Source organism: Eubalaena glacialis, chromosome 4 (genome assembly GCF_028564815.1).
Source record: "Eubalaena glacialis isolate mEubGla1 chromosome 4, mEubGla1.1.hap2.+ XY, whole genome shotgun sequence".
NCBI classification, from domain to species: Eukaryota; Metazoa; Chordata; class Mammalia; order Artiodactyla; family Balaenidae; genus Eubalaena; species Eubalaena glacialis.
In genome coordinates this window covers 49,449,573-49,465,642 of record NC_083719.1, presented here as the reverse complement: position 1 = coordinate 49,465,642, position 16,070 = coordinate 49,449,573, and the positions used below count along the sequence as shown (strand labels likewise).

The 16,070-nt window shown below is 36.3% G+C and overlaps 1 protein-coding gene across 4 annotated transcripts in view; it reads right to left on the bottom strand.

The window, feature by feature from the left end:
- Positions 1-16,070, bottom strand: part of IPO11 (importin 11) — a 489,980-nt gene that overhangs the window by 347,206 nt on the left and 126,704 nt on the right. For all 4 annotated transcript variants that reach the window (XM_061189289.1, XM_061189288.1, XM_061189290.1 and 1 more), the window contains one exon: positions 4,620-4,741. In XM_061189289.1, the coding sequence (XP_061045272.1) occupies positions 4,620-4,741 (122 nt within the window). The remainder of the gene's footprint in view (positions 1-4,619; positions 4,742-16,070) is intronic.

Here is a 16,070-nt window from a genome sequence, read left to right as displayed (position 1 = left end):
TGTCCAACCCAAACCTGTGTAGTATATCTGATACCAAGAGGACTTTATTATAAGGTAATTTCACCTGGAAAGCAAGCCATCATACCTAAAAACCCTGCTGCTTTGTCAACCTCTTTTGAATTATTCAACTAGCTTAAGTAAAATATTCCCCATTAGTGACTTTCTTAAATCTAAAAAAAAAATCAAAAAATTCAAAATTCTTAAAATGCTTAATCTCAGAGAACACTTATTCACATCTGAAATTCTTAGAACTGCATTATAAAAATGTCTTTTAAGTTAGATGATGAATTGCTATTTCAGAAAACAGAGTCAAAGGAAAGTTTGATTATTCTCATTCTCATCTATGAAAGTTTTTGTTTGATCTATGCCTTTGGAGGAAAACATTAAAAGAGTTATATGTAAATAATGTTATTTTCACATAAAAATTAGCAGAAGAAAATATTACTCCCTTTATGTATAAATAATATGGACCCTAAGAAAGGGAAAAAATTCAAACTTGAAATTATTCCAGCCACAAAACAAAAAGGACACAAGACAGTTGTACTGCACAACTACAAAAAAAAAAAAAGGACTGCACTATGTTCAGAAGGTGACCAAGAAGATATACTAAGAACGTCTGGAGAAGACATGGACAAAATCATGTATCCTTAAGTTTAAGTGACAATGCAGAATACTACAAAAGATCATCAAGCTGAAGGTGACATGCTTTTGACATATGTGGTTAACATATTTTTAATGAATTAATGAACAGATAAACAAATACTCAATATACTAAAAATGTCCTGAATTTAAATTAATGCATGTACACGAGACTTAAGCTTTTAGAACTTTACAGTGCAGTAAAAGGACGGATGGATCAGAGAGAGAGGAAGAAAGGGATAAAATAAAAACAGCTAACCTCATCTATCCAGACAGTTTGACCTCAATATGTAAACTCATTTAATCTTTATAATACTCTCATTAGGAAGATACTATTAGAATCCTCATTTCAAAAACAAGGAAACTTAGGCACAGGGAAGTTATTTGGCCATGGTCATTAGTGACTAGTGGCACTGGAATTTGAGTGTGGTCCTAAAGCCTACAGTCTTTAACAGATTTCTGAATCAGAAGTAGTGGATCATGGTAAAAGATAGCTTAATACAATAGTTTCCCAAATGGTCATTCTTTAGATCAGTGATTCTAAACTGGAGGTGGGAGGTTCTACTGGTATCTAGTGGGTAGAGGCCACAGATGCTGCTAAATATGCTGCTATGACCAGCAGCCCCAATATGAAAAAATCATCTGGCCCCAAACTGTCGATAGTACTGTGGTTGAGAAACTGTTTTAGAAAAGCGTTATTTCTGCATGTGAAAATCCATTATAATAAAGAAGAAGAAAATAACATTTCCCAAGGTGGCCTGATTCAAGATATCATTATCAATACATTATTCTCTAGACCTGCTTATTTCAGGCAAAGGAAATGTTACACTGCAAAGTCTAAAAGAAACACAGGAAGAGGAAATTACTATTATGTAGGAGGTTAACCAGGAAATATCACTGGGGATGTGGATGGGGGAAAAAATTTCCCCAAACTCCATCAACTATGTACCTATAAGTAGAAGAAAGGTTATAATGGGAAATGATAAAACTGCTGACCTAAACGTCAACGTTACCTTCCACTAGAGCATGTGACTATAAATTTTCCTAAGTTATGTCATGGGTCACTGATAATGTGGCAAACTTTTAAGTTTTTTTGGTTGTTTTTCAGATGGTCACATTTTCTGTATCTATCGATGCTTCTTTAGTCATTAATCCATTAAGGACTATAAAGTTAAATCATTATTCTTTAAAATTGTATTACATTATTCAAGACTTTCTTGGTACTTAAAATGACATGAATTCACTACCGCCCAATAGATTTTTCAATACTTCATTTTAAAAACATAAATAAGATCTGATTTTCCCATTCACAAAGCTTTCTCTTCACAATTTTTACTTTCTTTTTTAAAATTTTTAAATTTATTTTTCTATTGAAGTATAATTTACAATGTTGTGTTAGTTTTTAGTGTATAGCAAAGTGATTATATACATATTTTTTCAGATTCTTTTCCATTATAGATTATTACATGATATTGAATATAATTCCCTGTGCCATACTGTAAATCCCTGTTGCTTATTTTATATACAGTAGTGTGTATGTTAATCCCCAACTCCTAATTTACCCCCACCATAAGTTTGCTTTCTGTGTCTGTGAGTCTATTTCTGTTTTGTAAATAAGTTCATTGGTATTATTTTTTTAGATTCCACATATAAGTGGTATCATGATATTTTTAAATTTGAAAATTTAATGCTTAAGAAAATTTCAAGCCTTAATAAAATTCTGTCCCTCAATTTATGCAGACTGACATGAGCCCCAGTCTAAGTATTCTTTTAGACTTATAGAAGCCTTTTCTATTTTCTTTACAGAACCCAACTATTTCCACAACTTAAGTATCAAAAATGTTTTTGAATCACACACATAAAATTAAATATTGAAGGCAACAGTATTATCATAAAAAGTGTAAAACAAATATGCTTTAGATACAATTAGGTATCTTTCTCACTTTTTAACCTGTGTCATTTCAAGTTTTCCCTCAATAATCTCAGTACTTTATGTTACAGAAAACTCTAACATGCTCTATTAACCTTAATACTTTTTTTCCATCCATTAATTTACTGAGAAAATGTTTACAGTGTTGACTACTGCCAAAGAACAGGTTCTTTAACATTTCCATTTTAAAGGCCTGAATAAATCTCTAGTCAGTGTATTTCCACTAAGAGAAAGGGAAAGAGCAGTAAGTTAAAATGTTGGTAACTTCAATTTGGTTTCCAAAAATAAATAAGATGCCACTCAGCTTCACAGTGAGGAAATAATGTTGGTCTTCTGTACATCCACCTGGGAAGCAGCACACCTGGTAGTTCAAAGAGCAAGCTCTGGCATCAAGCTGCCCAAGGTCAAACTCTGCCCTGTGACATGCCACTTGCCAGATCCTAGGCAAGTCATTTAACATTAAGTTATTTCTTTGCTCTATAAAAAGAAGACAATCATGCCTCTAACTGCGGGCCGTTTAAAAATTAAATGAGATATAAATGTAAAGTACTTAGCAAAATATAATGCATATGGTAATGTAAGCATATAAGGTAGGGGGTCCCCAGAGAAAGAGAATCAGGTAAGAGAAGCCATTTTTGGCCTAAGTCATTCTGTGATCTAAGCCTGGCCACAATGCTTAACCTTGAGCAGGACTTGGTAATAATGATCTTAAGGGAACAAAAGAACAAACTGTTATCAAGCAAGAGAAGTAGCAAGAGCAAAGATAACAAATTAGTTGTAAAAACTCACAGTTCTGTTTCAATAGTAAAGACTAGCATGAAGCACTTTCTTGAGCAGTTCTGCAGAATTTAAACCTCCTAGGCACTCAACCTCCAGATCAACTGGAACGTAAGGGATGATGATGTTGACCTTCACTGACCCCCATGACTTCAATCAACCAAAGCTTGGACTCTGTCAAACACCCAAGCACCTTCACGAATATGCATGTACCCTTAGCTTAAAACTCCCCAAATTCTGCTGTTCATGGAAACACTCCATTGGGAAAGATCCCCAGTGCTCTTCTTACTTGTTGCAAGTAATAAATCCTTCCTTCTCCCAGTCTTTGACTTGGTTCTACCTTTTGGCTCGACACCCACCAAGAGGCAAACCCGGTTTTTGGGTAACAGTAAGTGCTCAAAAATTATTATCTATTGTTATGGTGTTAGGACTAAACCATTACCTGTGTTCTTAATCCAAATTACCATACCAGAAATAAATAATAAATTTTTTAGAAGAACTTCTAAAGCTAACTGCACTTATTTCACTAATTTATCACTAGGATAAATGTGCTCTAAAAATTCCCTAAGACAAAAAGATCTAATATATCATTCTTCTCACACAGTATCAAGTCTTAAAAGGCCTGCTTTTATGCCTTTAAAATTAAAAGTAGCCCAAAAAAAGCATATAATGCCAAACAAAGACAGGGATAAAGGCAAAAAAAAAAAAAAAAAACCAAGATACTCTTTGAAAAATGTCCAAAATCAAAGCATTTTGTATTTGCTTTTGGAAATGAGAATTTTAACAAAGTTTTACTGTAAAGTATATTATAATGACTTCATCTAAGTAAGGAGAAAACAATAACGTGTAAGCTTCTTCAGAGATAATCCAAAATAAATAACAACAAAATTATGTAACAAACTTTTGAATTACCAGGAGAATAATATATTTTATGAAGTGCTACTGACACTGAAATATTATATATATAATATATTCATATAAAAAGAGGACCTAAAATAAGTCTAACAAAATCTGGTTATTTTAAAAAATGGGAATTCAGACAAAAATGAAATTGGTAAAATGAACATAACCAAGTTAAACGGCAGTGCCCACCACTCCACTCACATCTTTTTAGATCTAGACCAACACTTGCCACATCATTATCTACTAACAAAATTAGCATACATATGCATAAAACAGCACTGCCCAGCAACACACAGAAATACCAATGGCCAAAACAGTGCTAACATTTTGATGCTTTAACAAAACAAATTTTAAGAAAACATTTCCTCACCTATTATCAGATGGCAGAAGAGAAAGCAAAGCCAAAGCTGAAAGTTTTCTTCTTTCAGGCTGGGTAATATTGTCCATGCGATCAACCCACATTTCAATCATATTTCCCAAAAGCTGGTCCATCTGAAAAAAGACCAGGAGGCATCTCAAATATGTGAAATGCTATTTACTTGTGGATAAGTACTGTTAAAGGCTAAAACCTCATAAGGAATGGCTAAAGTTCAATTCCAGCAAACCAGAGAATTGGAATATAAGAATTTGGGGCAAGCCTTGAGCTGGAAAAAAATAATTTGAGCAAAACCAGAAAACGACTCTAATTAATCTTGAGAGCCAATTAACTCTGAGAGCCAAATAGACTTGTTCAACTCATCTAGGCTAAGGGTCCAGTTGTTTGGTCAAATACTAGTCTAGATGTTGCCATGAAAGTATTTTGCAGATAAGATTACAATGAGTTGACTTTAAATAAAGGAGATTACCCTAGATAATGTGGGTTAGGCTTCATTCAATCAGTTGAAAGCCTTAAGAGCAAAAACTAAGGTTTCCTAGAAAGAAGAAACCCTGCCTCAAGACTGTAACACAGAAATGCTGCCTGAGTTTTCATTTGGAGCCTGCCCTACAAAATTAGAAATTGCTAGTCCCTGCAATCATATGAGCCAATTCCTTAAAATCCACCCCCCTTCTCGCATATGTGCGCCTCTACATGTGTATATTCTCTCAATCTCTCTCTCTCTCTCCACATACACAGAACTGGTTCTATTTTTCTGAAAAACCCTAACTGATACAGTTAGAATCTATAAAGTAAAACAGGGCCAAGTGTACTCATCCTGTAGACTGAAAGTGGGTCCCAGGGTTTGCTTACAAACACCTGTACACTCCTCGCACCTTTTAAAGAATGCATTTAATATCAGAATCTGTACTTAATGGATTTTAGTAATGTAAGATCAACCTTGAATTCCCATACTTTCTTACTTTTGTGCTTCTACATTTTTTCCAAAAAATGCTTCAACACATTTTTTTTTCCAACACATTTCGAAAAATAATAAACAGTCAAGGAAACACTTATTAGTATAAGACAATTATTTATACTTGAGTTCCCCAAACTGTGTGCTGTGTCCCAAGATGCCACAGTAAACTCACAAAATATTTAAAATTATTCAGAGAAACCTAATGACATCCGTCAGATACTGCAAAAACTACTAGTTCAAGATAGTTCCCAGTTTTAACATTACACTCCTTTTGATGACTTCGTATCTTTCCAAAGTACTACCAAAACATCAAGGTAGAACAGAAGATGAAAGTGGAGGTATCCAATATGATTCTAAGGTTTAAGAACTTGGGTGTTGCCCAATAGGCATACACATTCCATTAATCAGTAATTGTGGTTATTTAAGAATGAAATAAAGATATTATTCTTTAGGTTTTTCTGTATAATTTTCAATAGATACTAAGTTATTAGGACATGAGTACAAATTAATTTGTTTGGATCTAACTACTTAATAAAAGGAACAGTTAGCTATTTATATTTCTTTTAGCCTAGAGGCATTGTGAAAATATTACTAACATATTAAGGGCACAATGAAGCAATACAGTCCAGTAACTGCTGATTTATACCATGTGTCTTCAATTTGTACTTAATTTGGAAACAAATGGCTCAGATACTTTATAGATTTACTGCAATTAATATCTAGTAAGCAAGATTTAAAAAACAAAGCATAACCATACAAAGCAAATATCGTTATTAAAATGTAATATATACAACTAAAGCTATAGTAATATATGTGTTTGAAATGAAGATGCAATCAGCAAAGACAGGTATCTCTATGGTCTAATTTTATTTACTTATAACTTACATTTATTTCCTCTATTATAAAAATATTTAACAACAGCACATAACAAAAAACAGAAACAACTGTAACACATGTTGATGACCATTTATAGCGAATCATAAAGCAAAAAAAGAATTCTGCAGTATTTCAGAGAACTAATTTCTAAAATCAAGGTATTTCTTAAGCAGCATGATAAAAAGATGATGAGATTTCTCTACCTTGATAATGTATGCCAAAATCTACCCTGGCGGATCATGCTGAAGATACCACGATTAAATAAATAGCTACTATAGAAAGACAGAATTTTATTTCTGACTGGTTCCATCATTTTTACAACTTCAAAGAATATGAGTTATAAATGTTGTCTGTAAGAATTAAGTAATTTTTTTTTTTAATTTTATTTATTTAGTTGTTTATTTATTTATGGCTGTGTTGGGTCCTCGCCTCTGCGCGAGGGCTCTCTCCAGCCGTGGCAGGCGGGGGCCACTCTTCATCGCGGTGCACGGGCCTCCCACTATCACGGCCTCTCTTGTTGCGGAGCACAGGCTCCAGACGCGCAGGCTCAGTAATTGTGGCTCACGGGCCCAGTCACTCCGCGGCATGTGGGATCTTCCCAGACCGGGGCTCGAACCCGTGTCCCCTGCACTGGCAGGCAGACTCTCAACCACTGCGCCACCAGGGAAGCCCAAGAATTAAGTAATTTTATATAAGTATATTCCCTGTAGGAACAGAATATGTTTATGCAATCTTTTTTTATTTCTCTCTCCAAATGTTATCTTCTTAGTCTAACCTTCATACCAGTTGCTATTCAAGCAATAAAATGTCATTTTTACATAAAATTTCATGTAACATCATTCATTGTGTGGAAACAAAAAAGTACCTTCAATCTCTCTAGTATTAGAAAGATGTGTGCTATTTCAAGTCAAACACTTAGGACTGATTAAGGAAAAAGTCTTATAATCAAAGTAGCAGGTCTTGAGGAAAGTCATCTTCTTACCTTGTAGAACTGAAGTTACCAAAATGTTTCACTCCTCCCCCCAAATTTATAAAGTCTAAATTAAGGGATATTGCCAGAAAGAGTAAGACGACAATGTTTCTAGAAAATAAGGAAATACTTAAGGAATAGTTCAGTCTTAATTTTGTAGAAAGATAAACAGATAATATTACTCCAATTACGCAGCTGCACATACCTTATTGCATCTTTATAAAAAAGTTATTTACCCTAGAAGCATACTGACATTGTGAAAACAATTTTAGCTGTGAACATATGCATTTGCTGGCTCCCTCTGAAATCCCACTAAAATGAGAGTAAAGAAATATAAAAAGCAAACAAATAACCCCCCAGGGTCTATAAAAGAGGAGAAACTACATGGGTAAAGATGGCTACGAGTTTTTGGAAGATGGCAGATGAATGAAAGAGTGGTAAGTGACTTGGCTGAACAGAAAAGCCTGGAACCAAACTGCCTGCCAGAGAAATAATAATCTAATGCAAACAGACTTGGTTCTCAGAACCTTGAAATCTTCAGGCCACAAAGAAGACAGAGGTGAGGCACAGAGCTCAAAACAGTAAAACTAGCTGGGAATCTGTATAAAGAACAATTAGAACCTTCTAGATTGCTTTCCCCACTCCTAAAGGAGTCCAAAGATACAGTATCTGCAAAAATAAAATCCAAGAAGCTCCAACTCAAGGCATCAAGAACAGGGGGCAGGCAAGGTGAGAAACAAATTAAAATCAGATGACTTAAATGAGAATCAGGACGCTGAATGGCGAAACACCCTCATCCCAAAAGCCTGTTTTCCCATCCTGAATTCCACAGCACTGGTTTACACCAAGAGAGATGCTGTCCCTCAGAAGAAAGAGGAAGCCTAAAGAGAAAAAGGGCCTACAAATGCTGTCATTTTCTAGCAAATTTCCCTACAGCAAAAGTACCATTCTTCAATACCCTAAGGCTCTAAATTCTAAATTACGTTATCAGTCTAAAAAGTTTTCTTCATTCAATATAAAAAATGACTCTGAAAGACTCTGACTAGCAAATGCTTAGAGGTGGAACTGTTCTAATGGTGACTTCTGCAATGAACCCAACTTCTTTCCTAAAGATATTAAATCACTCTTAATTAACTTGGTTTTCTCTACTATCTGACAACTGTTTTCAAGTGTTTAGAAGAGGCAAACCTTTCTGCAAAATCCTTGCTTGCTTCAAAGCTATCTGGATTTACTGGAACTCATTTTCCTAGTCCTATTTAATTCTGATGTTCTTTAAAACTGTGCTCACAGTCAAAAGTAGCCATTTGAACTACAATAATATTTCATTCTCCTTCATTCCCGTAGTCTCTAGACTCAAACATGATGGCTTGACAATTTTTGGTCAAATTCTTTGTGAAAAACATTTCTTCTTCACATCAAAAAGTGAAAAAAGAAGTGTTCCATGAAAAGCCAGTGCTCTAAATACAGTGAGAGAAATAAGTCTGAACCTATAACATCTCTCTTTAATCCTTCATATTGTCAAAGGGTTGACATAGTACCAGCACAAGCCACAGGTCATTATTTCTGTATATTTTGATGTTTAACCCAATGGAGGTGGTGGTCTACTCTCGTGTATTTTTTTAAAAGTAAACCTAAGACATTTGCGATAACAGGGAAACAGGACATTTCAGAAAATTTTCCACATGACTTTTATTTATTTATTTATTTTTTAATTTAATTTTGATTCTATATTGGAGTATAGCTGATCGATCACATCATGACTCTTAAATGCACAGCACCTAAAGAACTATCCATTAGTTAGTCTGCCCTGGATTAGCAAAGCATATTATTTTCGGTAGAAAGATGGTGTTAAGCACAGGACAGCACAGAGGCAAATTTCCTTTAAGGTCTAATAACAAGTAAAGCTATATTTTCAGATCTTCTCCGTTCATGCAAATACATACTATGCTAGGTGACTCATTTCCAGATTCAAATCATGCTGCTACTAACAATCACTTGAGGTAAAATGAAAATTAAAATATTTAAAAATCAAAAAGTAACTATAAATTAAAAAATTTTAATATAATCTTTATTTTTTATACAAATTGGTATTTTAACACTGTCTATCAAGCTATGTAGCACAAATCGTTATCAAACCATTTTAATAATTTCTGCCTTTCCACCACATGAGGACTCAGTGAAAGGTCAGCAGGCTACAATGCAGGAAATGGCAGAATTCAACCACGCTGGCACCCTGATCTTGGACTTCCAAGCCTCCAGAACTTTCATCACCAACTGAGGTACGTACCCCTATATACAGATGAAGCCATGAAAAGAGAAATATGGTACATCTCCCCAACTCTACCATCTCCTAGCTTTGTGACCTTGGAGTTCACAGTCAAATGGAGAAGACAAGCAAGTAAGCAATTCTGTAATTCAATCTGCAAGACCACTCAGCTGACCTGTAGAAGAGGTACTGGAGGAAGCCCAATATTAGAGGTTATGGTAATATTCCAGTCACGAGAAAAGCACTTGGGCTGTGGCAGCAGCAATGGAGGTGAAAAGAAGATGGATTTAACATGGCTTACAAAAATACAGGGGATGAAGGAATAAGTTAAATGATACCAGGACAGGGCTCAAAGTTCTTTGGGATAACTGGCCCAGGCCCTTAAATAAACTAAGGCCACAGGAAAAAAGGATGGAGGTGGGAGAGCTGTTCTACAATAAAAGATGAGAAAACTTTTGAATAAATGAGAGAGAAATATAGATTAAGCATAATGGACACACAAAAGAAGAAATGTCAGAGGACACTGAGTGCTCAAAGAAGACAGAAGACCTTGGTGTAAAGATACTGGGACTGGATTGTAAGGAAAAGGTCAGAGTTGGCCTCCCTTAAAGGAGTGACTGTGGCTGGAGATAAGCAGAGTCAGTGATTAAGTCTTAGAAAATGCTTATCGTTTACTAGGAAGTGGAACCCATGAGACCAAGAAGGAAATCAATGGGAAATTAACTTACAGTGTCCTGGAACCTAAAGAAGGGAAGAATTTCAAGGAATGTGTGAATGAGTGTGTCACCTAAAACCAAGAGGAAGTTACTGTGCCCTCCAATGAGGTTTATGTTATACAAATATAAAACACGTATATAGTTACACACATATATACATAAATAAATACATATGTATACACATATATGTTTGCATGTTATAGGTTAATCTAGCTTGATTCATCTAAAAGACTTGTCTTTTTCTGGACTTCCCCGGTGGTCCAGTGGTAAAGAATCTGCCTTTCAATGCAGGGGACTCAGGTTCGATCCCTGGTCAGGGAACTAAGATCCCACAAACCATGAGGCAACTAAGCCCGCGCGCCACAACTACTGAGCTTGCGCGCCTCAACGAGAGCCCGCGCGCCTCAACGAGAGCCCGTGTGCCTCAACTACAGAGCCCACGTGCCACAACTAGAGAAAGAAAACCCACACGCCACAACTAGAGAGAAGCCTGCACCACAATGAAAGATCCCGCAAGCGGCCTCAAGGAAGACCCCACGTGCCGCAACTAAGACCCGATGCAGCCAGAAAAATAAATAAATAAAATAAAATAAATAAATAAAAGACTTGTCTTTTTTGCATTAAATTTCCTTGGTACATTTGTCAAAAATAAACCAACCATTAATGTGTGCACCTATTTTCCAACTCAATTCTGTTTCATTGACCTAAATGTTTATTTTCATGCTATCCCCCTTTCTTGGTTAGTATAGGTTTATAATAGGTCTTGAAATAGGATAGTATTATATATTCTTCAACTTTGTTCTTGTTTAAAGTAGGTTTGGCTATTCTAGGTCCATTACATTTCTATATAAATTTTAGAATTAGCCTGCCAATTTCTACCAAAAAAAATAGTAATTTTTAGGGAAAATTTTTATCTTAGCAATAATGAATCATCTAATCCATGAGCATACATATACATTTATTGAGATTTTTTTAATGTTCTCAGCAATGTTTAGTAGTTTTTACTGTACCTGTCTTACACAGATTGTGTTAAGTGTATCCTAAATATTTCTAGGTTTGAATGTTATTATAAATCGTGTTTTGAGAATTTCAGTTTCCAGTTGTTCACTGGTAGTGAAGAGAAATAAAATTGTTTTTTATATATTGACCAAGTAACCCATGACCTTAGTAAACTTAGTAGTAGTTTTACTGGAGATTGTAATATACAATCATGTTGTTTGCAAAGTGAGTCAGTTTTACTTATTCCTTTCCAATCTGTATGCTTTTATTTGTCTTTTTTTTGCCTTGTTGCACTGGTAGGGCTCCCAGTATCATAATGAATGGAAGTATTGATATATCAAATCTGTTAGAATTCTGCTCATTCTACTGCAAATATTTTGGATATTAAAGCTGAGAGATTTGTGACAGATACGTTCAATCACTTTTTTTGTAATTGACCATATAAAAGAAAAAATTATGAAAGTGAAAGATATGAAAATTAAGAAATGTGAACTATCATTCAACCAAAACAAAGTATTAATTATAAGAAAAACTGTGGGAGGATTAACCAAGATGGCGGAGTAGAAGGACGTGCTCTCACTCCCTCTTGCGAGAGCACCAGAATCACAACTGGCTGCTGGACAATCATCGACAGGAAGACACTGGACTTCACCAAGGAGGATACCCCACGTCCAAGGACAGAGGAGAAGCCACAGTGAGACGGTAGTAGGGGCGCAATCAGAGTAAAATCAAATCCCATAACTGCTGGGTGGGTGACTCACAGACTGGCGAGCACTTATACCACAGAAGTCCACCCACTGGAGTGAACGTTCTGAGCCCCACATCAGGCTTCCCAACCTGGGGGTCCGGCAATGGGAGGAGGAATTCATAGAGAATCAGACTTTGAAGCCTAGTGGGAACTGACTGCAGGACTTCGCCAGGACTGGGGGAAACAGAGACCCCACTCTGCACACAAAATAGTGTGTGCATCGGGACCCAGGGGAAGGAGCAGTGACCCTGGGGGAGACTGAACCAAACATACCTGCTGGTGTTGGGGGGGTCTCCTGCAGAGGGGGGGTCTGGCTCTGTTTCACCGTGGGGAGAAGGACACTGGCAGCGGAGGTTCTGGGAAGTACTCCTTGGCATGAGCCCTCCCAGAGTCTGCCATTAGCCCCACCAAAGAGCCCGGGTAGGCTCCAGTGTTGGGTTGCCTCAGGCAAAACAACCAACAGGGAGGGAACCCAGCCCCACCCATCAACAGTCAAGTGGATTAAAGTTTTACGGAGCTCTGACCACCACAGCAACAGTCAGCTCTACCCACCTCCAGAGCCTCCCATCAAGCCTCTTAGATAGCCTCAACCACCAGAGGGCAGACAGCAGAAGCAAGAAAAACTACAGTCCTGCAGCCTGTGGAACAGAAACCACATTTACAGAAAGATAGACAAGATGAAAAGGCAGAGGGCTATATACCAGATGAAGGAACAAGAAAAAACCCAAGAAAAACAACTAAATGAAGTGGAGATAGGCAGCCTTCCAGAAAAAGAATTCAGAATAATGATAGTGAAGATGATCCAGGACCTCGGAAAAAGAATGGAGGCAAAGATCGAGAAGATGCAAGAAATGTTTAACAAAGACCTAGAAGAATTAAAGAACAAACAGACAGAGATGACCAATACAATAACTGAAATGAAAACTACACTAGAAGGAATCAATAGTAGAATAACTGAGGCAGAAGAACGGATAAGTGACCTGGAAGACAGAATGGTGGAATTCACTGCTGCGGAACAGACTAAAGAAAAAAGAATGAAAAGAAATGAAGACAGCCTAAGAGACCTCTGGGACAACATTAAACGCAACAACATTCGCATTATAGGGGTCCCAGAAGGAGAAGAGAGAGAGAAAGGACCAGAGAAAATATTTGAAGAGATTATAGTCAAAAACTTCCCTAACATGGGAAAGGAAATAGCCACCCAAGTCCAGGAAGCGCAGAGTCCCATACAGGATAAACCCAAGGAGAAGCACGCCGAGACACATAGTAATCAAAGTGGCAAAAATTAAAGACAAAGAAAAATTATTGAAAGCAGCAAGGCAAAAACGACAAATAACATGCAAGGGAACTCCCATAAGGTTAACAGCTGATTTCTCAGCAGAAACTCTACAAGCCAGAAGGGAGTGGCATGATATACTTACAGTGATGACAGGGAAGAACCTACAAGCAAGGTTACCCAGCAAGGATCTCTTTCAGATTCAATGGAGAAATCAAAAGCTTTACAGACAAGCAAAAGCTAAGAGAATTCAGCACCACCAAACCAGCTCTACAACAAATGCTAAAGGAAATTCTCTAAGTGGGAAACACAAGAGAAGAAAAGGACCTACAAAAACAAACCCAAAACAATTAAGAATATTGTAATAGGAACATACATATCGATAATTACCTTAAACGTGAATGGATTAAATGCTCCAGCCAAAAGACACAGGCTTGCTGAATGGACACAAAAACAAGACCCATATATATGCTGTCTACAAGAGACCCACTTTAGACCTAGGGACACATACAGACTGAAAGTGAGGGGATGGAAAAAGATATTCCATGCAAATGGAAATCAAAAGAAAGCTGGAGTAGCTATACTCATATCAGATAAAATAGACTTTAAAATAAAGAATGTTACAAGAGACAAGGAAGGACACTACATAATGATCAAGGGATCAATCCAAGAAGAAGATATAACAACTGTAAATATATATGCACCCAACATAGGAGCACCTCAATACATAAGGCAACTGCTAACAGCTATAAAAGAGGAAATTGACAGTAACACAATAATAGTGGGGAACTTTAACACCTCACTTACACCAATGGACAGATCATCCAAAATGAAAATAAATAAGGAAACAGAAGCTTTAAATGACCCAATAGACCAGATAGATTTAATTGATATTTATAGGACATTCCATCCAAAAACAGCAGATTACACGTTCTTCTCAAGTGCACACGGAACATTCTCCAGGATAGATCACATCTTGGGTCACAAATCAAGCCTCAGTAACTTTAAGAAAATTGAAATCATATCAAGCATCTTTTCTGACCACAACGCTATGTGATTAGAAATGAATTACAGGGGGAAAAACGTAAAAAACACAAACACATGGAGGCTAAACAATACGTTACTAAATAACCAAGAGATCACTGAAGAAATCAAAGAGGAAACCAAAAAATACCTAGAGACAAATGACAATGAAAACACGACGACCCAAAACCTATGGGATGCAGCAAAAGCAGTTCTAAGAGGGAAGTTTATAGCTATACAAGCCTACCTCAAGAAACAAGAAAAATCTCAAGTAAAAAATCTAACCTTACACCTAAAGAAACTAGAGAAAGAAGAACAAACAAAACCCAAAGTTAGCAGAAGGAAAGAAATCATAAAGATCAGAGCGGAAATAAATGAAATAGAAACAAAGAAAACGATAGCAAAGATCAATAAAACTAAAAGCTGGTTCTTTGAGAAGATAAACAAAATTGATAAGCCATTAGCCAGACTCATCAAGAAAAAGAAGGAGAGGACTCAAATCAATAAAATCAGAAATGAAAAAGGAGAAGTTACAACAGACACCGCAGAAATACAAAGCATCCTAAGAGACAAGCAACTTTATGCCAATAAAATGGACAACCTGGAAGAAATGGACAAATTCTTAGAAAGGTATAACCTTCCAAGACTGAACCAGGAAGAAGCAGAAAATATGAACAGACCAATCACAAGTAATGAAATTGAAACTGTGATTAAAAATCTTCCAACAAACAAAATTCCAGGACCAGATGGCTTCACAGGTGAATTCCATCAAACAGTTAGAGAAGAGCTAACACCTATCCTTCTCAAACTCTTCCAAAAAATTGCAGAGGAAGGAACACTCCCAAACTCATTCTATGAGGCCACCATTACCCTGATACCAAAACCAGACAAAGACACTACAAAAAAGAAAATTACAGACCAATATCACTGATGAATATAGATGCAAAAATCCTCAACAAAATACTAGCAAACAGAATCCAACAACACATTAAAAGGATCATACACCACGATCAAGTGGGATTTATCCCAGGGATGCAAGGATTCTTCAATATACACAAATCAATCAATGTGATACACCATATTAACAAATTGAAGAAGAAAAACCATATGATCATCTCAATAGATGCAGAAAAAGCTTTTGACAAAATTCAACACCCATTTATGATAAAAACTCTCCAGAAAGTGGGCATAGAGGGAACGTACCTCAACATAATAAAGGCCATATATGACAAACCCACAGCAAACATCATTCTCAACAGTGAAAAACTGAAAGCATTTCCTCTAAGATCAGGAACGAGACAAGGATGTCCACTCTCACCACTATTATTCAACATAGTTCTGGAAGTCCTAGCCACGGCAATCAGAGAAGAAAAAGAAATAAAAGGAATCCAAATTGGAAAAGAAGAAGTCAAACTGTCACTGTTTGCAGATGACATGATACTATACATAGAGAATCCTAAAACTGCCACCAGAAAACTGCTAGAGCTAATTAATGAATATGGTAAAGTTGCAGGATACAAAATTAATGCACAGAAATCTCTTGCATTCCTATACACTAATGATGAAAAATCTGAAAGAGAAATTATGGAAACACTCCCATTTACCACTGCAAC